Below are 24371 nucleotides of genomic sequence, written 5' to 3'. Positions count from 1 at the left end.
TTCTTTCTGATGTAGGGCTAAGGGTCCTTTTAAATGAACTGCATGGTGGGACCATAGTGCTTTAGAAATAAATAAATTGTAAAAGGGAATCTTGCATTGAGGGGCTTTGTTTTGTTTTAATTTTTAGTTTACTTTATTTTGAATGCAGGCTGAAGAAGAGAGAAAGAAGCAGGAACTGGCTGCCATTCAGAAAGCCCAGGAGGAGGCAGAGCTGAAGCAAGAGGTGGAGAAGCAGAAAGAAAGCAGGCAGGTGGAAGAAATCCTGCGTCTAGAAAAAGAAATTGAAGACCTGCAGCGCGTGAAGAAGCAGCAGGAGCTGTCCTTGACAGAGGCTTCATTACAGAGGCTGCAGCAGCTTCGAGACGAGGAACTCCGGCGGCTCGAGGATGAAGCATGTCGAGCAGCCCAGGAGTTCCTGGAATCTCTGAACTTTGATGAGATTGATGAATGTGTCCGAAACATTGAGAGGTCTCTCTCTGTGGGCAACGGGTATCCTGCTGAGCTGACTGAACAGACTGGAAATGCCTGCAGTGAAAAGCCCAATTTCAACTTCAGCCAGCCATATCCTGAGGAGGAGGTAGATGAGGGCTTTGAAGCTGATGATGATGCATTTAAGGATTCGCCCAACCCAAGTGAGCATGGCCATTCTGATCAAAGGACCAGTGGCATCAGAACAAGCGATGATTCCTCAGAAGAGGATCCCTATATGAATGATACTGTGGTGCCAACAATTCCTGCTGCTAGCAACACCATGCTTATACCTCCTACCCATGATACAGTCAGTCTCCAGAACTCTTCAAGTGGTGAATCCACATACTGCATGCCAGAAAATGTGTCGTATAAACCCCCAAATTCTGTGGAACTTATTTCTCCCGATGGAGACTATGATTACGACCAAGACGATTATGAAGATGGTGCTATTACTTCTGGTAGTAGTGTGACCTTCTCTAATTCGCACAGTAGCCAGTGGTCACCGGACTACCGATGCTCCTTGGGGACATACAATAGCTCTGGAGCATACAGATTTAGCTCTGAAGGAGCTCAGTCTTCTGTAAGTATCATTGTTTTTATTATCTAATAATTGATATGTGCTTTCTGACTGGGGGGGGGGGGGGGGGGGGGCTGTCCCCCTACTGTACAGCCACAGAGTCGCTGTAGCTGTTCGTACAAGTGTCTGTGTTCTGTAGTTTGACGTGCTTAGGCTGCGTGTGGACATGGCTGTCCGTTGCCTTCTAGATGGTACTGGGGTGAGTGCGTTAGAGTTAGAGGCAGCACAGGTGCTGCTTGCATTCTAGGCTTATGCAAGGATATGGTTCGATCTGTTTTAATGCAGAACTGCACGTTATTTGGTGAGGAGCTCAGCACATGGCCTTGGATGCAATTCATAAGCAAAATTCTTCTGTGTGTGTGTGTTTGGAGTCGGGGCACCAGGTAGCATGGTGGGGAATTGATTTCAGAAAAAACAGATTCAGTTCTGCATGCAAGTTGCAACAGTATGGAGGAATAAGCTGCTTGCAGAAGTGCCTGAAATGCCAGGTGCATTTTGAGATTACTTGGAGAGTAAATTTCACATGATGGCAAATGTTAAAATTATTGAGGCAGACATTCATACTGAGGAGCCCTTCTTCAGTGCTATTTACTGAGCATCTTGTGGGCTTTACTCCTACAAATATTTTTTGGAAGAATATGATTTCCTCCACCACTCACAGGATACTTCTGTGAGACTGTCTGACTGGGAAAGTGAAAAAGTATTTCAGCAGCACTGACTTATTTCGAACGAAAACGTCAACACTAAAATATCTGTTACGGTTGAGGTAATGAAAACCAGTCAAAGTGCCATCATGGTCATTGCATTAAGCTGACAGTTCTTGCCTAAGAGGGAAACACTTTCAGCTGTCTCTGCTGAGGATGACTTCTTGTTGCATGACTCTGGATGTGTGGCAGAGACAGAACAGAGTTTCTGGTTATTTGGGGTGAAGGTGGAGGAAAACTATTACCGCAGCTTGTAGAATATGTTTCTTCTTCAACACTTTTCTAAACTGTCACCCACAGCACTTCAGTGATGGAGGGAGGTAGCAGAAGGTAACATACCCTGGCCATGCTCTTGCAAAGGGATAACTTCCCTGAGCAGGTACAAAGCTGTTTCATAGATTTGTTACATGACAGACAGGCTAGTGTGTAATCAAACAGTGCAAGTTGCAACTTGCTATAATGTACTCCTTCCTTGTTAGCTGGGCAAAAACCAATGAGGAATCATGTCCTTCCAATACATCATAAAATGTTTTAGTTGAAGACTTCTAAACCAATTTTATCTGAACGCTTCCCTGAGAGATCTTTCACCTATATTTTCTTTCTTCTGTAGTTTGAAGACAGTGAAGAAGATTTTGACTCCAGGTTTGATACAGATGATGAACTTTCCTACCGAAGGGATTCAGTCTATAGCTGTGTCAGTCTGCCCTACTTTCACAGCTTTCTGTACATGAAAGGTACTGGTTGAATCAGAATTTGCTAAATACACAAAATAACCAGAAATGTTTATTATACCTTGCTCTCCAATTCCTGTAGAGTTAAGCTATTTTCTTATTTTTCAAAGGGTGACAGAAAAGTAACTTAACTTAATCTCAGCTGCTCCCAAATTAAGTTACTGGCAGTGGCTTACATCTAGCAGTGGTTTTCCCCTCTGCAAAGGAACATCAACAATTTGGGCTGCCCCTGTTTCATTTTACATCTTTTCTGGCTCGTAAACAATGAAATATCCAGTATAAATATAGCAAAATAACTCAGGAAGTCAAATTGTATCAAATTTTGAGGAAAGCTGATTCTTGCTATCAAAACCTTGAAACATAGACAGCATTCTGCATTGCAGACCACTTTTACAGACCTCTGACAACTTTCATTTTGGATCCAAAAGACACAAAGAAAGATAGGTATGGCAAAGGCAAATGAGAGAGTCTGAAAGTATAATATACACAGGAGTTCTCTGGTTATGATTCTTGGTTTTATCTTCTGATGACTGATAGTAAATTATAATCTAGATGAATCCTTGTATGATACTCATCACTGTGGCATAACTTATTTTTCTGCAATAGGAACAGTTGTGAATGTGCACACAGCTACATTTGTGTGAAAAATAATGCAGTCATCACTAGCATGGCTTTTACTTTCTGACACAGTTAGCAGTAAGTTTGTGTGGAATGACAGGAGTCTGTTGGTTTGGTTAAGGTTTTTATGACTGTGATGCAACTACAGTGCAAGGTGTATTTTCTCCTATAGAGCCACCCTTTGATATGACTGAGCTCACACTGGTGTATTTCCTACTCTTAAGTGTAGCTGTTTCAGGTTTTGTGGTATCGAGTTGAACTTTGTTACCTCCTAATAACCTGGAGAGAGGAAAGGGTTGAACACTGAACTTTTCTTAGATTACCATTGAGATACATTGAAAATGGTGTGAAAGATCTGATTCTCGTATACAACGGGACTTTTTAATAATTTATTATTTGTATGTTACATATATGTTTTTGTTATAATTTAAGGGTCTTTAGATTGCCAGTATTGGTGGCCTTAAGGATATGCAAAAATGAGATCTTTGGTTTTGCGGCTTACTGCAGAGTCTGAGTTTAACTGCAGTGTTGCAGGTCAGCATCTTCCAGCGTTGGTTTGGTCACAGCTTCTGTTTTATAATATGTTTGTCTTAGCTATGTATAAACCCACATCTGTGTGTCTTGCCAGGTGGCATAATAAACACATGGAAGCGACGCTGGTGTGTCCTGAAAGATGAGACCTTCCTGTGGTTTCGTTCCAAGCAGGAAGCACTTAAGCAAGGTTGGCTTCACAAAAAGGGGGGTGGATCATCTACGCTTTCAAGAAGGAACTGGAAGAAACGATGGTTCGTTCTCAGACAGTCCAGGTTGATGTACTTTGAAAATGACAGTGAAGAAAAGCTAAAGGGTGCCATTGATGTCCGAACAGCGAAGTAGGTTTATATGTTTTTATGTTAGCCATTGTCCCTCCTAAATACTTCCTGGGGCTTCATCTGGGAAGATGCTGAGTGCCCTGTCTTCAAATTGTGTGAACACAAGCATGAGAGTGTGTGTGAAGAAGTTATTGAAAGCAACTGTTGTCCTTACTTGGCCCTCTCTTAAGTCTATGGAGTGCTCCAGAGCTAAGCCAGTGCCAAATACTTCAGAAAACTTGCTGCTGTATTGAACCCATCTATGTTTTCTCCCAGACTAGAGGCCCTACTTAGCCTGTAATAATTCCCAAGGCAATTAGGGGCATGTTGCCAAGTCTGTAGCTGCAGGCAAACTTACAATGAAGAAGGTATCATTAATAGGCCCTGAATATATTTGCTAGCATGTGTCAAAGCTGTGTCTTCTGTATGCATTTACAATTTTTTTCATGTTTGAAATCATTGTGGTAGTGGTAGAAAAGTCTTTAAAATGCCTATGTTCATTTAAAAAAAAAATTTACTGAACAGAACTTAATAACATATGTCTGCTTTTCAGAGAGATTGTTGATAATACAGGCAAAGAAAATGGTATTGATCTAATAATGGGTGATAGGACCTACCACTTAATTGCTGAGTCTCCTGAGGATGCAAGGTATGAGAATCATCAGGCCTTTTTCTTTTTTTTTTTTCTTTTCTTCCTTTTTAACCTCTATGCCGTTCTGACTTGTGCTTGTCATTGATTTGTTTGCCCACTGTCAGAAAAGAGTCAGGCTGTGTTAAACATGTTGCATTTAACACGTTTTCAAAAGGCCTGCTGAGAAGAAAATCTTGTGGCAGAACATTACTGGGAAAAGTCAGACTGCTAATGAAAATTTGCGTAGAATTTGGCTGTTACCCATTTATTACTAGCAACTTTCTGAAATACAGTATGTCTGTAGGCAGGCAGTCATCAACTGTTGATGCTCGTCTTGTGTATTACCCTGCTGTGTTTCGCTACGTAGATTAAATCAGTATTTAAGACCCTGTAATCTGAAATAAAGTAGTTCTTTAGGGCTGGGGTTTGTTTGCCTGGGCAGAGACTAAAATTTTTTCAGATATAAGTTGTAATGTGGTCTCTGGATTTTAGGGTGAAAGCGTGTTTATGAGTAAGAAAAGCATGCAAGAGAGTGTTTCCCCTTTCTGCTGTTTTAAAAAGGGTCTTGCTTTTGTTGCCAAAGGATCCGTGTCAAACTGGTGGGGGAGGCTGGTAGGTGAGGAGCAAGCTTGACTTGTCAGATCAGTTGTAGTGCATCTTTTTTTTAAAAAAAAAAAAAAAGTCTCCACACTACAGTACTACAGTTCATGTGAGATGATAATATGCTTGCTCATAAAAATCAAGCATTTAAATAAAGTGAACTTAGTAATCAAAGTTTATTACCCACTGTCTTGCTGCCCCAAGGCCAGAATACAGAATGCCTGTGTCAACATCACTTGAGCTACTTTGCTCTGAAGCCTTGAAAGTTGCTTCATATTGTATTCTTTTTAAAGGTAATATCTTCCCATAACACAGGACCCTGAGTATAAATTTTGCAGTGCTTACAATGCAGAATCATTCTTCATTTTTTAGGCATCCTTGAAATAAATTAGGAGCTTTCCAGCAGTTATCATTAAGATTCTTGTGTGATGCAAGTGTATTTTTAAACAGAAGTCTTACCCAAAGTCTTTTATTAGACTTGTGTATGTGCCCTAGGGACCAGTAAGAAATTATCAGCATAAAGACTTGTCTGTTGTCATGCATCTCTTTCATTTCTTTCTTAAACATGGAGGAGGAGACAACGCTATTGTTGTATACAGTACACATAACACACCATCCAGATTAAATTACATTTTACAAGTGTATTTCATGTTTCTTTTTTCTCAGTCATTGCAGGATCCTGTAATGAGGGAGATGTGTAAGGATTTGCAGAAAGGCTTAAGTCAAAGCCTCGTTAATGTTTGGGGTTGTTAAAAGTGAATTACAACGTTGTTGGACTGCGTTGGTTCTGGATCTGCTGTTGGAAAAAAAATATTTTGTACATGGGCTAGATCATGATCTGAGGTTGCTTTTTATTCAAATGAAGGGAAAAAATACACAAAAACCCCAAAAGAGGAATTACTGTCTTGGTTGTGGAAGTGTGTTTGAGGAAAGAAGTAAGGCTTCAGTGAGGTTTATTCCTTTCAAACCTCTAGTCTGTCTTTTTCCCTATTCCTGGGTTCTGGGCTCAGCTGAAAGACAAAGGAGGTCCTGAGAGGGAAGAAATCAGGAGGAGAGTAAAATCTGCCTTTGTCTTCTGAAAAGTGCCATGATTAATTTCTTTTTCATTTTTTACACAAAGATTACATGAAATTATGAATTGTTCTTTAAAATCCAATAATAAATTATTACTAAAGGTGCGTACGGTGCTATGTAGTCTTTTTTTGGTTTTGAATAGAAGACTGACATTTAAATACATTTGCAGTTCCTGAGCCCAAAAAGGAAAGCTGAATTTAATTTGTGGGAATTTTTTGGTAGATGAGGTTTAGTTTTCTTCATCTGATGGTTCTTTCTGTCTAGATGACCTTTCTCTCATTTTGAGGGGTTTTTCAGTGACCTTGTCTTACATCCAGCAAAGTAATTATTAAGCACAACTTCTCTGTGGATATTTCTCTGTCTTAACAAAAGAATCAAAACTAAATATGTTCTTGTCTTCTTTATTGTCAGGCACTCTAAATCTTCTTTTTTGTTCATGTCTTGCATTGTTTCTAATGAAAGCATAAGCAGTTAGAAAGGATTTAGGACATGCAGCAATGTTACTGTTTGACAGATTACACAGGTTTTCTCAAGGTATTTTGGCTGTTCAGTTTCCAGGTGTCTACATTATGGGGAACATTGGGCTTCTGAATGCTGGAGTTAAGGAGGCCACACTTCAGGGTCCTAGGCATAAATTCTGTGACTATAAGCAATTGCAGAAAAGATAACTTCATATTTAAATCCAGTAGTTCTGCATTTGTTTCCTCAACCTGGTAGTGGTGGAGGAGTCCCTGCAGAAAAGTGGAGGTCTGTTTTAGGGGCTGGGCTTTTGAGCCCTTTGAAAACTTGACCCCAGGTGGTTTCCATTAGAATGGCAAATTCATATCTTAAAAGAGTGGCATTCAGGAACCTGCCGAACAGGCCAAGCTCTGTCCTCAGATTTCAGTGGGATTGCTTAGAGCAGTTGAGCTTCATGATGTACAAGTGCCAGGAGGGTAGAGATTTCCCAGAAGCAGAAGGTGTGGTTGGATTTAAATCCTTCTGTGATTGCTGCTCAGCACTAGGGGATAAAGTACTGGAAACCACTCTGCCAGTTTTCCTGTTGTGGGTATATACAAGGCCACCGGAGTGGCACCAGTGGGCTCTGGTTCAATGTCACTGGTCCTTCCAGCAGCTGGATTTTCCAGAGCTCTATGGGGGAAAAAATGTAGATGTATTTGCTTGGGGTTTTATTCTTTTTCCCTTCCCAGTTGTGCTTCTACAGAGGATTTGATGGGCTTGGGATGTCTTTGCAGAAGTGTCATTGTAAGAAACCAGTCATGCAATCAGCGCAGCAGAATTTATAATCCAAAGGTTAGGTTTCCGATTAAAGGCTTTGTGTGTAGCTAGTAAAATATTTTTTTCCAGATGAAATCTGTGGAATGTGTTATAAAAATTCTGTAAGCACTCAGATGTTTCAGTGTGCTTACTGCCAGTTTTTCAGAGATGCTACTTTTTGTACAAGGTATTTGTCTTCAGGAAGGGTATGACATGAGCTTGGATGGGAGATCTGGAGGGGCTTGCTTGTACCCAGTATTACTTGAACTGACACAAAGCCTTGCTGCTTTGATGCATGTTGACAAAAGGAATTTTAAGCAATTTAAAAAACCTGCAGAACCTGCTAGATCTCTCCAGAACAAAGGTGACAGAAGGCTTGTACAGAAGCAAGATTTTACTTACATTGCTGCCTTTGTCTCCACAGCCAGTGGTTTAGTGTACTGAGTCAAGTCCATGCGTCCACAGAGCAAGAGATCCGAGAGATGCATGATGAGCAGGCAAATCCACAGAATGCTGTGGTAAGTCTAAATCTGAAGAGCTTTTCACAGCAAATATTTTTGGAAAACAAGGTAACTGTGGTGGCCACAGCTTCTGAGAGTCACAACCTAATTTCCTTAAATGCGATGGTAGCTGTGGCACTGGTTAGAGGCTCCATGTCCTTGGTCCTGCAGCTATACAAGAAAAGAGCGTGACTTCCGATTCTTCTCCCGTCATTCACCTTGATGAAAAATGAGTCGGTTTTGGGGGTGTTTTTTTTCTGACCCAGTTCCCTGTCACACCACAGTGTGTGCTCAAGTTTGAAGTTTTGTGGAGATACAGTTGGTGAGTAAATTGAAAACCCAAGGGTTGAAAATTTGAGATTTCTCTGGTCCTGCATTTATCATTCTGTACAACGTACACTGGGAATAAATGGGATACATTTGGAACCTGATAATCAATCAAAGGGAAATAAAACCTTCTGCTTAATGGCTTCAGAAGTTTGTTCTGAGAGGATGTCGTTTATATTGGGATGGTGCTTTTACGTGAAAAAATCAAGCAGGTTTGGAAGCATAGAAAAAAGAAGAGCAGTTTTGGAGCTGCCTTCATCTTAACTGGAGATAATCTTTTACTGGATCTGTTCGTCCAAGTCTCTTAGTTTTACACTCTGCAGTTTTAAAGGTTAAGAGAAACTGATGCCCAAATCTGCAGTTCGTTTTGCTTGGTGAAAGCTGATGCTCCTTTCACCTTGTCTCTGAGAGAATACTGTGAGTAGTGTAATAGTAAATGTCATCTTCCTTTTCTGATTGAATATTTGTTTATAGGGTACACTCGATGTAGGACTAATTGATTCTGTCTGTGCTGCTGACAATCCAGATCGGTAAGTCAGAACCATGCCTAGTGACTTTCTTTTTCTCCTTTCTCTAGCCAAAATTGGATGCTTTATACTTTAGTCTCTATATTCTACCGACCAACTGTGCATTAGTGTGATTCGTTATAGCCTCTCTTTTCATAGTACTAAACACCCCATGTTAAAACACGGAATAGGAATGGTGGTGGGTTTTGTGGGGCATTCACTTGGCTTCCTTGACGCTGCTTCATATAATAACTGTTCAGCTACTAAAGTGATCCAAAAGTACAAGATTAAATATTTCTTTCATTTATACACATAATGCTCCTGAAAGAGCAACTTATTTTTGAGACCTTTAGCAGTATAGCAGGAAGAAAAATTCATGTTCAGCTTCTCATGCAAGAATGTTGTATTCTACGGGGATAAGAATTATTTCCCGGAATAAAAATGTCTTGTAACAAAGTAGACAATGCAGCATAAAAATAACCCTGAGGATATTTTTAGTTCTTGAACTAGTAACAGTGTTTTGGAGGATAAGAAGTAATCCGTGTTCAGGCTATGACACTGGTTATAAGATTATTGGCTGTGAGGCGTTATTTGTACTGTAGGAGTTCATTTCAGTCTCCTCATTGCACATGTGTGAAACAGCTGGGTTTAAGTTACTGGTTTGTCCTTGGCCTGCCAAGACCCTGATACTACAAGTAACAGTGATTGTAAGCCCAGGTTTCCTAAACAATACAACACAAATGTCCAGAGCTTTTAAAATTTTAAGTTAGAAAGGCATTTCTCCTCTAAGCATTTTTGACACAGATTTTTTTTTTCTTGTAATTTTTTTTTTTTTTTTAGTTCTGAGTCTGAAGTGATGGAAGGTTTTTCAATTAGGAAATTAATTTGACTAGTACAGGCAATTTTTACCTTGACACATATGAACCCACTATTGCAAGCTCAAAAGAGAGAAGCTGAGCAGAGTGCCCTTTGAACCTGTATTCAGAAAGAATCCCAAGAATGGGACTTGCATCATTTGGAGGAGAGGGGAGCCTGTAAGGTTGACTACTGTTGATCATAACCTCCTGTTCTATAGCTTGATCTTCCTTAGTTTATACCTTAGCACTCTTTGTTCAGTTCTCTTGCTACAGCTCATCTATAGTTTCTGTCCTGTATCTCGCATCATGCAGCTTTCTAGAGTGTGCTTCATGTAGCTCTGTCTGAAGCTGCCTTCTGTTCACAAATGTTAAAACATGGTCAACAAAATTCTTCAGTTCACCTACACTTGTTTCCTTATCCACCACTCTTACTGAATAATGTAGCACTGCAGCACCACAGCGAGTGTGACCAAAACATTGGTTTCTGGTCACTCCTTTACCCTCCTCTATGGCACTGGTGAGCATTAGCTGTGGATAACTCTCAGATAACTTTTAAAATAACTTACACAGTTCTTATGTTACTTGATTTACTCTAACTTCCCTTCACACATTTTTCTAATTTTTCTTTGTAATAGTTTTATTTACTTTTTTCTTTATCCTGTCATCCACCTAGCTTTTACAGAGCACGCACTGGGTGTGGAGAATTGTGTTGCATTTGGGTGAATCTCTCCATCCCCATAAACAGTTTTTTGATTGCTTCTAATTTCTATCCAGTTACCTTCTTGCAAGAACTGTGAAAGGAAGGCCCGTGAGCTTCTCATGCATGGGGTGGCCCAGACTGCATTGTTCCCATTTTCTACATCTGGTACAGTTCTTAGAAACTGTGTGTGTTCCAGGATGAAAAAATTAATGGTAAAGGGTTAAAGCAAGTGTTTGTAAGCTGAAGAACCTGCCTCTTTAATCCAGAAAGCCGTCAGCATAGTTCACTGGGGCTAGTTCTTCATGCTTCAGTGAATCCTGGTGTAGGATTGGGTAAAAGCCAGACTCTCATTAAAAATAGATTGTACTCTCTGCGAATTGGGTTGCACTGCATTAAAAATAAAAGAATCTGTGTTCGCATGCTGCTTCACTATAGACCTTTGCAAATTGTAGTCGGTTTTAGCTAATGTAACTACTGAAGCAGACACTCTAAACAGATCTGACCCTGAAATAGAGTTCTGATTCACATCCAAAGCTGATTAAAGATTGGAGGTTTTTCTCACCATAGATTTATTTTGAGATAGGACAAGTTGCTATTTAATGTAAACTTTCCCACCATTCAGAGCCCTAGGATTTTGGTGTGAATCCAACATAACTGAGTCTTTTTCAAGTGCGTAATTTTTTTAGGTTTAGTAGTATTGAAATAAATGCTCTAGAGGTGGACACTATTTGTCTGAATAGAAAATGCAAATAATGGACAGTGTTTATGGTTGTGGTGAGTGAGGTAAACAGGGCATATGTTGATTGTAAAGGCTTTTTCAATCTTCATTTATTTTCATAGACCAAATTCATTTGTGATCATCACTGCTAATCGTGTTCTCCACTGTAACGCTGACACTCCTGAAGAGATGCATCACTGGATAACACTGCTCCAAAGGTCAAAGGGGGACACTAGAGTGGAGGGACAAGAATTCATTGTGAGGGGTAAGAACTAAGTGGGATAGTAACAAAGTAGATAAACATCTATTAAGCTTCGAAGAGATTCTTCCCACAATACAGTCTGGGTAATATGCCAGCATGATAGTGTTGGAGCCTCATCTTCGTATGGTGGAGTTTACTCACAAATTAATACAGCTGAAATTATACTCCTGCTGTGCCATGTAAGAACACACTGTAATGATGACAAAAGTATTTTTGTAACTTGGCAAAAGAATTTTTCTAGGTAAACACAGAAGTTGAAAAATTTTCATATTAGTTTTATCTTCATCATTTCATTGTTTGAGAATTCTACTCAAAGCTGTTTAATACGTGGGCTAAACACTCCACATCGTATTTTTGCTGTTGTTGAAAGTATACAACTAACTTTTAGCAACCTAATTTTGTCCAATGCTGTTTAAAAAAAAGTGTGATTCAAATTGTGTTTTTAACAGGATGGCTACACAAGGAAGTAAAGAACAACCCAAAGATGTCTTCATTAAAACTAAAGAAGCGTTGGTTTGTTTTGACACACAATTCTTTAGACTACTACAAGAGCTCAGAGAAAAACGCTTTGAAGTTGGGTACACTGGTCCTGAACAGCCTCTGCTCAGTGGTCCCACCTGATGAAAAAATCTTCAAAGAGACAGGTAATTGTTTGCTCTTGTTCAAATGCTTTCAGTTGCCTTCTGTCCTACTACCTAGTAATGCAACACACAGTGCATAAGAATATTTTAAATGGACTATTGTGGTTGCAGTTTGATTTGATTTTACAGGGAATTATTGGGCAGAAAACAGAGGTAATAATGTCTACAGGAGTAACATTTGTTCTCACCAACCTTCAAGTTATCATAGACTGACACTGCTGCTAAGTCAGTTTGAACACTTACGCTTACACATCAAAGACCTGGGGAAAGACAGATGGGTTGCACTCTCCTCATACATTATTTTATGTGCTGAGGAACTATGAGAATTAACATTAGTGGAGCAAGTATAGGGAGATCTAGAGTAAGAGTCCAATTTGTGCTAACCTACATACTACCTCTGAGTCAGCTCCCCTGTGCATTTTTAAAACTGGTTTTCAACTCAGAAGTGGCTGTTTGCAAATGAGAAGTGACTATTGACAGTCTCATTGGGGTCACTGACATTTCAAAGAGACTTTTGCTAGTGAACGATGAAATAAATTTTCGTTAATTGAATCTGCTTCATAAAAAGCCTGTACAATGATGCAGAGAGAGAATTTGAGCTGAAAAGCTCTTCCTATCATAGTTGCAACTTCATTGGTGTGAAAATTAATGACTTTCTTACAGAAGAGGTCGTTCATTCTTTATACCTGTGCCACACATGATGAAAGACTCTCACATACCAGGCAAGGCTGTCTCAGATTTTCCTGTTAGAGACAGGACTGGAAAAGTAGGGCCCACAAGCCTTAGGCAGTTAACAGTATTCCATAGTGTTGTCTCATGGTCACTTTTACTAGGATTACTGGATAAAATGAGAGGCTGCGTGATGGTGGTTGTACTCTGAGGTTACTCCTAGGCCTTTTTAAAGGAGAGAATCTCCTTTAATACCATAGTGTTTGTATTACAGTACTTACTTGTACAACTTGGTAGTTCCTGAAAAACTGCCAGCGTGATCCAGAATGCAGCACTTGGGGTCTGATAGGATTGCAGCTGTTTTCAGATAGAAGTTGGGGTATTTTTGTAGCTACAGCTTCTGTGATTAATAATTTTGACTGTTGTGCTAGGTTATTGGAATGTAACTGTGTATGGACGCAAACACTGTTACCGTCTCTACACAAAATTGCTTAATGAGGCGACCCGCTGGTCAAGTGCCATCCAGAACGTGATTGACACAAAAGCGCCAATTGATACTCCAACTCAGCAACTTATTCAGGATATTAAGGTAGGCACAAACAGAAGGGTGAGGGCTGGGAAAGAACGGTTGCTTGAATTTTTTTTATGTTGGCTTTGCCCTATTGGGTAATAAAGCAGAAAATTAAGTTTTAATCACACAGTGACATGGACTGAAATTGTGCAACCTGAATGTATTCACTGACCTGATAAAGGAATTTCTATCTAAACAGTACAAGAGTAAAGTATGAAGTGCAACTTGGAGGGCAAGAGGGATAACTTTTTTCCATGAAAACAGTAACAAGTTTTACTGGTTTGTGTAACTTGACAGACGTTGCTATGCCTGGCAGTAGAGTGCAGGGTGCAGGTTCATGAGCTAGCAGACCCTTTTGGCTATGTCCACAGTGAGCAGCACAGACAGCTCTTGTGACTTTTTTTCATTATGGTTCTTTTCTTGTTCTATGATAGCATGGGCAAAGCATCTCATGTCTCTGCATGATGAGAAACATATTCAACTAATGCTTACTGCTTTGGAGACACTTCATGCAGAGCCAGAGCGTCCTTTGGGAGAATTTTGCTAACATGCGCTCAGGAGAGGGGGGTAACGATTCTCAGAAGAGTCCAAAAAAATAAGCAAGAGGGGAGAACTGCTTCTAACCTTTTCCCTTAGAGAGTGCCACCTCTTCTCTCAGGGAGAAGAAGTATCAAGTCTGAATTTCGAGACTATGAACGCTGTTCTTCAGAGCCATAGACTTATGTGGAAGTTGAGGATAGATAGAAGACAGTGGTCACACATCTGTCAAACTTGGCTTAAGAAAAAACATTATTTAGATGTAAGAGTGGGTGTACCAGGCTTACAGCAACAGTTCTTCTGGACTATTTTGTTATGGTAGGTCCTGTAGATTCTAACTGAAAAGGCCGCTTAGTTGTAGTGGAGGAATATTTTTAAATAAAATGTGAATGGAAATGTCTCAATTCCAGTTATGCAATACTGGAGCAAAAATGATTGTAAAATGAAAACACACTTCAAAAAATTTTATGAAACTTCATTTTTGTCTCCTGCAGCTCTACTGTGGTTTGTTTTTTACTGCACTGATAAAGTAAGCTTATGCAAGGCCTGAGGTTAGCAGATACTGAGCTTTCATAGCCCGCAGAGCGCCATGGCAGCCACAGTACCCACAACTGGATTTAGTACCGAATAATGTTGGTAACACTGATGACTGATTTTTTTTCACAGCCAGCCTAAGGGCACAAAGAATTGCATTATCATTAATGCTGGACCCCAAATCCTGCTTTTTTTCTTCCCCCAATAGGAAAACTGCCTCAATGCTGATGTGGTTGAACAGATTTATAAGAGAAACCCTATTCTCCGTTACACCCATCATCCATTGCACTCACCATTACTGCCACTGCCGTATGGGGACATCAATCTAAACTGTAAGTTTTTCAATCATAGAAACACTTTTTCTTATGAAGGACTAAATGAGAGGATGGGATTTTTTAGTCAGTGGGTTATAGTGAATTAACGGTAGGCAAAATATGTGTTTATAATAAAAACACAGAAGTTTCCCTGATCTCTTCTGGGAGGTAGAGCGTAGCAGTTTATCTAGCATCGAGCCATGGGCTTATGGTGCTCCTGCATGGCTGTTACAGAAGGGAAGGCTGCTATTGCTGCTGTAATCTAAGTTTGTTACACTTAGCAACACAGCTAAGACCACCAAGTTTGAAAAGCCTTGCACTGGAATAAGCAAGTAAACCAAATTCATCCAGTCTCCTTGAGTCATACTCTCCTTCTCAAATCATTGTTGCTTCCTACCCCATGTGGGGACCTGCAGCAGCCACTTCCAATTAACAAGTGTGGTTCATCAGTTGTGGTGGGAAGCATTATTCATGAGAAACAAGATTTGAGTGGACATGGTTTTAAAAAGTAATGGTTCATTTACTCTGGAAACAGGTGTCATCATGTCTTTTAATATCCTTGGCTCACTCACTAACTTAGAAGTCTGTTTCGAACAACTGGTTCAGAGCTGTTGATGGTTGTGAATTTGGTGTCCTTAAATGGATTTGCTTATCTTATTTTGCAACTGTGCATTAAACAAGATACAACTCCGATCAGACGTTTCATCCTTGGGAGGAGGGTGGGAGGTCACAGTTGGTTAAAAGCTAAGGTATTTTAGGTAAGACTTCCTGGTAACTCAAATATCCTTCTGCTCAAATCACAAGGAAAATACTAGAAGAAACCTTTTCCTTCTTCTCCCCCTCCTGTACAGTGGCAAGGCACAGTTCTGATCTTCTTGGCGCTTGCGCTGGTTGTCCCATGCAAGAGTGCAGCATGGTTGCTCTCTATTCCCCATGGACAGGAATGGCTAGCTCCCTCTGAGGCAGGAGTCTTGCCAAAGTCTTCCCATACTAGATGTAGCTCCACAGATGGACTGATGCTCAGTTTTTGCCTTGACTTGCAGTTGAGTTCTAATTATTTTTTGTAATAGTATGATGCCAGGTTGGAAACTTCATAACGTACATCTGTACTGTTTTGTGCTTTGTGGTTAGTAGGCCTGATTCAGACATTGGAGCAATCTCTTCCATTTCTTGAGCCCAAAAACTGCATGGTTCTTTTAAGTAGAATGTAAAAGTTGTTAGCCCACATTGAATAACCTGTAGTACAAAAACGATCATCACCTTTTCCAGCACTCAAAAAGCAAGTTGCAGTGTCATCGCAATGATTTAGTTTAGTGGTATTGTCTGGGTTTAATTGAAATGCCACTGCTGTAGACAAAAGTGATGCCATGTAGCTTTGTCACTTTCCATAATGCAATTATGCTTTGCCCCACTTATGATCTGATTAGATTTTCACTTTCTTGTGACAGCAAAAAAGTGATAGACACTTCAGCAGTGTGGATTGCTCTGGAAGGAAGATTCTCCATCAAAAATCACTAATCAAGCAAGATAGGCTTTTTAAGTTATGTTAGAAAATTTCAGAATGGGGTTTCATTAAATGTAGAACAAATCTCAATAGCAAAATAGCTCATAAAATGAGTTTGCATCATACATTTGAAATGGAAAAGATCCATTCTAATATCCTGCCTAATAAGGGTCACAGAATTGCGTTAAGCAATTCCTACCTTAAGCCTGAGTGCTTTCTCTTTCATATCTCAGTCTAAGCACCTTTCTCCCTATTTTTCTTTTGTAGTGCTGAAAGACAAAGGCTACACAACTCTGCAGGATGAAGCCATCAAGATATTTAATTCTTTACAGCAGCTGGAGTCTATGTCTGATCCTATCCCTATAATCCAAGGTGTTCTCCAAACAGGACATGATTTACGACCTCTTCGAGATGAGCTCTACTGTCAGCTCATCAAGCAGACCAATAAAGTGCCTAACCCTGGGAGCGTGGGGAACCTGTATAGTTGGCAAATACTCACCTGCATGAGTTGCACATTTCTGCCGAGTCGAAGCATCCTCAAATATCTCAAGTTCCATCTCAAAAGGTGAGAAGCTTTGAACGACTAAAGCAAGAAAAGAAGTTTGTTCTCTTTACCGCAACTTGTAACAGTGTTTAGATATCTTGAAGTGAGGCTTGAAGATGCATTCACTTAGTGAACTGGTCATGCCAAACAATGAATCTAAAAAGAAAATGTTGAGGGGAAAGCGTGTGTGAATTGATCTTGGTGGAATTATTCTCATTTGAAGAATCAAGCAAAATCCCCCTAAACTGAACGCACAATTTGTTAATGTTGACAAAAGTAATTGTATAAACATGCTTAAATGAGTTGCAGGCCGTACCCCCAGGTCACATTCTCAACTGTCCAAATCAACCTGTTAAAAATTTTAAAAATTCTTCATTCTGCTTACCTTAGTTTTATGAGGCATGCATCATGCGCGTAAAAGAGCATTATGATATTTAAAGATGTATTTGAGGTAAAAATGTCTGTTTGCAATCTAATTTTAAGATATTAGTGAGCATCAAAAAAAAAAAAAAACAAACCACAACAACAATAAATCACCATTGACAGTTCAGCACTAAGCAGAAGGTGGAGTTCCTTTTGCTGTGATGCAGCAGAAGAATGCAGAGCATGTCATTAGGAAAGTCCACCACCACCAAACTGTTCTCAATAATTTCATGTGTTTGTGCTAGAGCAAGGACTTTGTCATTCACTTTGCTAAATCTATTTTATAAATATTTGTAAATGCTTTTACTGAAGATACAGCTTTCAACCAAAGTAAGATTAGTGAACAATATCAATCACTTTGTATAACTATTAACATTAAAAAATCCAACATTGATTCACTTTCTCAGTTTATAAACTCAGCTCATAAACTGGCCTCCTAGTTAAAAAACATGGCAGCTGGTACAGCATTGGTAGGTTGGTTTCAGTACTGTAGATGCATTGTCATCTTACAGCATTTCTGTCATCCTGCAGTAATCTTTTTATGCCTTACAGATCACAAGTCACTATACTTTTCCACACAAATTAAATCTTAGTATCTCTAAGAAGCTGATATTTTATCACTGGAAATATTATAGAAACACTCTGTACTGAAAGCTACCTGAATTCAACAGTTTTCAGTAATTAAGAGCTGAGTTCATTAAAGTTATTAGTAAATACTCATAATACAAACTGCTGAAACAGTAAGGTCTAGAGAAAAATCTTTAAGAAAATCAGAAATAGAAATCAAGTATCCTAAGTGACACTACCACAAAACTGAGCAGTCAAATATATTTTATTTCTTTTTTTTCTGTGGTACCTTAGTGCAGTTTAGTCTTCATTCAACAACTATTACTGACAAAAAGCAGAGTCGATTACAAGATTTTCATAGTTATCTTGCTGTCAAATCTGAGTCATTACAAGATTCCTGTAGTTAATGCTATAAAGATAGTTCAGTTTTTTTCTTTCCATTAGGTTTGTAGAACAAAATGATGGAACTATATAAGTTGTCCCACAGTAAATCACAAGTAAGAACACTTTCCTTGACAGTGAAGATAAACCTTTGAGCATGTTAATTAAAGAGCATACTGGATACAGAAGTATGTTCAGAGAAAAAATTAATTTCTCAAATAAGTAAACTTTCTGTTTCAGAGACTGTCAGGTTAAAGTAGTCACATTTGTCTCACAGGGTTCGTGACCAGTTTCCGGGAACTGAAATGGAGAAATACGCAATTTTTACTTACGAATCTCTGAAGAAAACCAAATGCAGGGAGTTTGTGCCATCACGGGATGAAATAGAAGCTCTGATCGGCAGGCAGGAAATGACATCCACAGTTTATTGCCATGGTGGGGGCTCCTGTAAGATTACAATCAACTCGCACACTACAGCTGGAGAGGTGAGAAGTGGTAACAGAACGGCTTTGGCACAAAACCAGAGAATCATAGAATGGTTCAGGCTGGAAGGGACCATTAAAGGCCAACTAGTCCACCACCCCTGCAGTGAGCAGGGACATCTTTAGCTGGATCAGGTTGCTCAGAGCCCCGTCCAGCCTGAGCTTGAATGTTTCCAGAGATGGGGGCCTTCTACCACCTCTCTGGGCAGCCTGTTCCAGTGTTTCACAACCCTCATTGTAAAAAATTTCTTCCTTACATCTAACTAAATCTGCCCTCTTTTAGTTTAAAACCATTACCCCTTGTCCTGTCACAACAGGCCCTGCTAAAAAGATTGTTCCCATATTTCTTATAAGCCCCCTTTAAGGATTGAAAGGCCACAGTAAGGCCTCCCTGGAAAATCAATGTGTCCCTTTACATGCAAGTTCCAGACAGTAGTAGCGTTAAACTTTAGAAGCATGGGGGGTTTCTCTACTGGTCTCTCCTTTCAGGGGAGGGAAGGCTTACAGAGCTGTCCCTCCAAGCCCCCAGCATGTTCTGAAGGAATCGCTGCTGTAAAAACTGTCTTTATTCTGCAGAGGATTACCTCACTATAGTTCCCTCTTACAGGAAAAATTGCAAGAAAGAGTAAGCAATTCAGTAGAGGCATTATTGGAATAACTTTAGTAGGTATTTGTGTGTAAGAGAGCCAAGCTGCTTCCTAAAACTGGAAGACTCTTTGCTGAGTTGGTGAAATACAGGGGTTGTATCTGGTCAGGTGATAGCACGTACATATTCGGAAAGAATCAGCATTATTTAGTGTAAAACTTAGTGGCATTTGACAACAGTTAATACTGCTGATGAGAACATTAGCAACGTTTTTAGCTTAATGTAAAACGTAGCTCTGAATATTCTTCTAATTTTTTGTCTTGCTCTGTGGTGCTCCTTTTCCATGGTATGGTTTTTTTCATGTGCTCTTTTTCATTAGGTGGTTGAAAAGTTAATTCGAGGCTTGGCCATGGAGGATAGCAGAAATATGTTCGCTTTGTTTGAATACAATGGAACTACTGATAAAGCAATTGAAAGCAGAACCATTGTGGCTGATGTCTTGGCAAAGTTTGAAAAGTGAGTGTGCCTCTCCTTCTCTCTCACTACTCTAATAAGTAGCAATTAAATAAATTTCCAATGTCAATAGTGCTGAATTTTCTCTTTCTCTTGCTTGTTTGTGATGTTACAGCTGAATTACACATATGGCCATTTCTGGAACAAAAGCATCTTTTTTTTTTTTTTTTTTTTTTTGAGGAATTAATGAGCCACCTATTCACTTGTGTTTGATTTTCCTCTGTCTTGACACCAGTAGAGTAATATTTCTTATCACTATTTCCACATTTTCTTTTCCACTACTACAATTTTTTCCACCATTACTAGCATTCTGGCTGCCCCAGTCCTGGCAGAACTGAACTCCAGGCAGTCATTGCCGTTCTGACTGCCCGTTGCCTGACTTCATGTGGAAGTCACCACAGCACAGCTCACAACATTTTTCTTACCAGTAAAATTGAAACCACCCATAGCACTGTAATCAGAAGCCATAATACAAGCCTCAATACCTGTTTGCCATCCTTATGTTATCTGCATGGCAGTCAACCTGCTTTATCCACAATACAACGGTGGGGGGAAAAACAAGTCTGAAGTGTTGTGCGATTACATTTTGTAACAGGATCTAACAATGTTGCCTTTATCAACACCTGACTGAGGCACAAATAAAAGTTTATTAAACAATTTGGCTTAGAATCAGTTCATTGAGAGCTGAGTCAACATTTGTAAGCCCTTGGTTTTGCTGTAGGCTCTAAATACACACACACACTCTACTTCTCTCTCCTCAAATGACGTCAGGTACATATGGCTTAAAACAATTAGCTCCTGTCCGCAATACCAGATTGATAGCAGTACACAAAGCAAAATTCAGCTGATGCCTTGCTTAGATTCTTCAGGTGTCAAGGAGTTTGAGTCCACAGATCTGATCACTCTCTCCCTCTTCACACAACCATGCAGGCTGGCTGCCACTGCTGAAGCTGGGGAGATGCACTGGAAGTTCTACTTCAAGCTCTACTGCTTCCTGGACACAGAAAACGTCCCAAAAGATAGTGTGGAATTTGCCTTTATGTTTGAGCAGGTAAAGGACAAAGGTTCCATTTTGAGGCACTTTTAAGAGGAGGAAAAAGGCAAGAGATCTAGGTAGCAGAGAGAGAGTTTTGATTATGCTTCTGTTTTGATTATGCACTACTACTCAAGCATCAAGTGCAAATGAATGTGCTGAGCTCAGAATGAGGCCATATTGCAAAACATAAAATAAGTTAAATTGATTTATTATGAAAATTAAATGCCTCAGCAGTTGGATTTCTATTATATGAAGTCCTGTAGTTGCTCAGAAACTCTTACTGATGACATTTATTATTGTTGATTGACCTCCTCTGTTTCTGTTATATTGCAAATGGCTAAAAATTCTTCCAGGGGACAGTTACTTTCAAATGGGCATTAGAAGCAGATAAAGATTTCTGTGTTCTTACACATTTGCAATAGCAAGACACTGACTGTTGGTAAGCAAGCCTGATGTGATAAAGAACGTTTCCCCTTCCACAGGATCAGAAACATCTTCATTGTAATAGAGTATTTCTTCCTTGTTCACAGTTTAGGTTTTAGGGCACCATATTACATCATGAGTCTACCAAAAGACTCCTTCCAGAGCCTACTACTGTAGCTCAATCCAGAACTGCTTATTGTTGGCTGAAGAATCTGGGCAATACATTGCCTTGGTTGAGCTTAGAAACATGGCCACTCTGTCTGTCTGTCTGTTTTTACATATAGAGGAGTCAGCTAGTTAATGCCTCTGCTTTGTGATAAAGTTCAAACAGTAAGAAGAAAATCCATGAGAGTTCTGCATCAGATAATTTACATTGTTGGTTTAAGAGGTAGATTTAGATAGTTTTCTGTATGAGCAGCTAAAACAAGCACAGTCGCTGAAGCAGATTGTTCTCATGCAGCATTCTGTGCTGACTGGTGTTTAGCCAAATATTTTGTCTTGCCAAGACCAATAGTATTTCAGTTATAAAGTATGGCACATTCAAACCCTATAATTAATATTACAGTAATATCTTAGAGGTCTGACTTACTACATTCTAACATCAGTTCTGTTCTTTTTTCCTAATTGTCTGCTTTTGATATCAGTCATCAATTTTTTTCAGCCAATTAAGAAAGTTCCCTTTTGTCATCAGTTTTAGTTCTGTAACCTCCATTATTTTAAAGTCTGAATCCTTTAATTCATAAGGCACCAAAGAAAATCTTTAGTTCTTCTTTCTCGTTAAAATACTGTCCTTCCATTTCCGCAAGACAGCTCGCTCTTCTGTGTGTGTGCAAGTTTGTTTCCTGTACTAGTGTCATATGAAAAAAAAAAATCCTAGCTGCTGCACGTTTCCAGATGTTTGAATAGGTGTGCAAAGAGCTAGAACTTGAAAGAGTCATCTTGGTTCAGAATCTCACCCCTGATGCTACAGACCATTATAACATATGAACATTTTACTAACTTTATCTGGGATCCATCAAAGATTCACTGTTTTCCCTCAGCAAGGTTTATTACAAAGCTGTCTAGAGCTTTGCTTGTTTGGCTGGAAATGTCGGTTTTCACAGCCAGACTATTGATAGCAGTAAGCAAAACTAGATACCCCTTTCTTCCTAATGCCCTTGAACGTAGATGACTTCCTCCCAATCAGATGTTTAGATCCTGATTTTATCCCCTTTACGTTTTATTTTCCTTTTTAGTAATTCAGTTGCTCTTGTATATGTGAGTTCAGTAAGAGCTGTACTAATTACAGTAATTCCCATTTAGCGAGTTCCTCAGTTGCCGTGTAGTTCTTCTGGTAAACCCTGTCTTACCCAGTTTAACAAATTTGCCAAGAGATGTACCACTTTTGATTTATTTGATGGATCATTTATTTCTAATCCTGGGTTTGCCTGGCAGTAAATTTACTTCACATTTCTCTCTTAGTCCTTTCCAAGACTGTCTCGTATGTAAAAAGCTACCTTTTCCCCCATGGATAGGCTCACGAAGCAGTGATTAGAGGACATTATCCTGCTCCTGAAGAAACCCTCCAGGTCCTTGCAGCTTTGCGTCTTCAGTACCTTCAGGGAGATTACACTCTGCATACCACTGTACCAGAAATGGAGGAAGTCTATCCCTTGCAAAAGCTGAAGTCTCGGATTACACAGTCTACCAAAACATTTACTGCAGCGGAGAAGGCTGAGAAGAAACGAGCCAGCTTTCTTGAAGGAACGTTGCGGAGGAGTTTTCGCAGTGGCTCTGTCAGCAAACAGAAGGTTGAGGAGGATCAGATGTTAGACATGTGGGTCAAAGAGGAAATCTCAGCTTCCAGGACTAGCATTATTGACAAATGGAAAAAACTCCAGAGGATGAACCAGGAGCAGGCTATGGCTAAGTATATGGCTTTGATTAAGGAATGGCCTGGCTATGGCTCAACTCTCTTTGACGTAGAGGTGAGTGAGACCTCCTGAACACTCAAACTACAGTTTATACTGTATAGATGATGATCTCATTGCAGAGTAGAGAAACCATAAATAATCATGGTTCTCAGACAGCTGTTGTAATAAACTGCTAGATATTAAAAGCATACTCCCATTAGGAAGCACTGCAGCTATTTAAATCCACTAGTTAACCATAACCACTGTGGGTCAGAATGCTAGCCTGATGGGTCACAGACAAGTTTGAGAAGTGTAAAAGGCTACATTCAAAGAGGGACGACCAATATGCGCTTTTTAAAAACTGGTTACAGACAAGAACGTCAACAGCAACTGTTGTGTGGCTCCCACTGTTCACTTTGCTGTTAATTTACATTTTTTTCCTCTAGTGTAAAGAAGGGGGATTCCCACAAGAGTTGTGGCTTGGAGTCAGTGCTGATGCAGTTTCAGTCTACAAGCGTGGGGAAGGAAGGCCTCTGGAGGTGTTCCAGTATGAACATATCTTGTCATTTGGTGCACCGCTTGCCAACACCTACAAGATCGTGGTGGATGAGAGAGAACTGCTTTTTGAAACCAGTGAGGTAAGAGCAAGAAGGAATTTTGCTATTGTGGTCTTCTGATAGCCAGGCTGCTTAGTAATTTAAGTAATTGCTGCAAATGTTACAGATTCATTCAAGATCCCTGTAAAGCTGTGCGGAAGACATAATGAGATGGATAGAAGTACTGAGTATTTTTACTTGTTTAACAGCAAAAGGGTTTTGTTGAAACTCAAAGGCTTTGTGTTGTTAGTGTCTAAAGAAATCCATTCGCATACTGTTACCTTACTGAGAACTTTGCCCTTTATGCTTTTTTGGCAGGTGGTTGACATTGCCAAGCTGATGAAAGCTTACATCAGTATGATCGTGAAAAAACGCTACAGCACCTCTCGATCAGTGAGTAGTCATGGAAGTCAGGGCAGCTCCAGGTGAAACAAAACCAGTTCTGCTGTGCTCTAAATAGACCGTATTGCTGCTTGGCCTCGAAACGACCTGGTGATACTGATCACGTCTGTTGACAAGCTACCCAAGAACCAGAGTTTCCACGGAAAATATCTTCAAACATTGTTCTAAAAAGACCACAGGGTGGGGAGGGGAAAATAAGCTGAAATAGTCACATACTAGAACTGCTGGCTCATTCAAAACTTTCCAAAGCATTATTATTTTCAGTTGATGTAACAAATGCCTTAAGACTTGATCCACTGCAACACAAGCAGTACTAAGTGCCTTACCAAAATTAAACCCAACTTGTATTGACCTGAAATTGCTGATGTAAGT

At 39.7% G+C, this 24371-nt stretch overlaps 1 protein-coding gene across 2 annotated transcripts in view; it reads left to right on the top strand.

Moving 5' to 3' along the window:
* Positions 1–24026, top strand: part of MYO10 (myosin X) — a 128134-nt gene extending 104108 nt beyond the window's left edge. For both annotated transcript variants that reach the window (XM_086468861.1, XM_086468860.1), the window contains exons 24-40: positions 149–1051; positions 2363–2486; positions 3730–3973; positions 4506–4601; positions 7939–8032; positions 8816–8871; positions 11245–11387; positions 11834–12028; positions 13126–13283; positions 14545–14668; positions 16422–16719; positions 18347–18554; positions 19517–19653; positions 20581–20701; positions 22624–23076; positions 23448–23639; positions 23916–24026. In XM_086468861.1, coding sequence (XP_086324987.1) covers positions 149–1051; positions 2363–2486; positions 3730–3973; positions 4506–4601; positions 7939–8032; positions 8816–8871; positions 11245–11387; positions 11834–12028; positions 13126–13283; positions 14545–14668; positions 16422–16719; positions 18347–18554; positions 19517–19653; positions 20581–20701; positions 22624–23076; positions 23448–23639; positions 23916–24026 — 3657 coding nt within the window. The remainder of the gene's footprint in view (positions 1–148; positions 1052–2362; positions 2487–3729; positions 3974–4505; positions 4602–7938; positions 8033–8815; positions 8872–11244; positions 11388–11833; positions 12029–13125; positions 13284–14544; positions 14669–16421; positions 16720–18346; positions 18555–19516; positions 19654–20580; positions 20702–22623; positions 23077–23447; positions 23640–23915) is intronic.
* The last annotated feature ends 345 nt before the right edge of the window (positions 24027–24371 follow it).

This window comes from Leptosomus discolor, chromosome 8, assembly GCF_034619465.1.
Source record: "Leptosomus discolor isolate bLepDis1 chromosome 8, bLepDis1.hap2, whole genome shotgun sequence".
NCBI lineage: Eukaryota > Metazoa > Chordata > Aves > Leptosomiformes > Leptosomidae > Leptosomus > Leptosomus discolor.
Note: the sequence above shows the minus strand (reverse complement) of the source record. Positions and strands in the feature narration are given on the sequence as shown.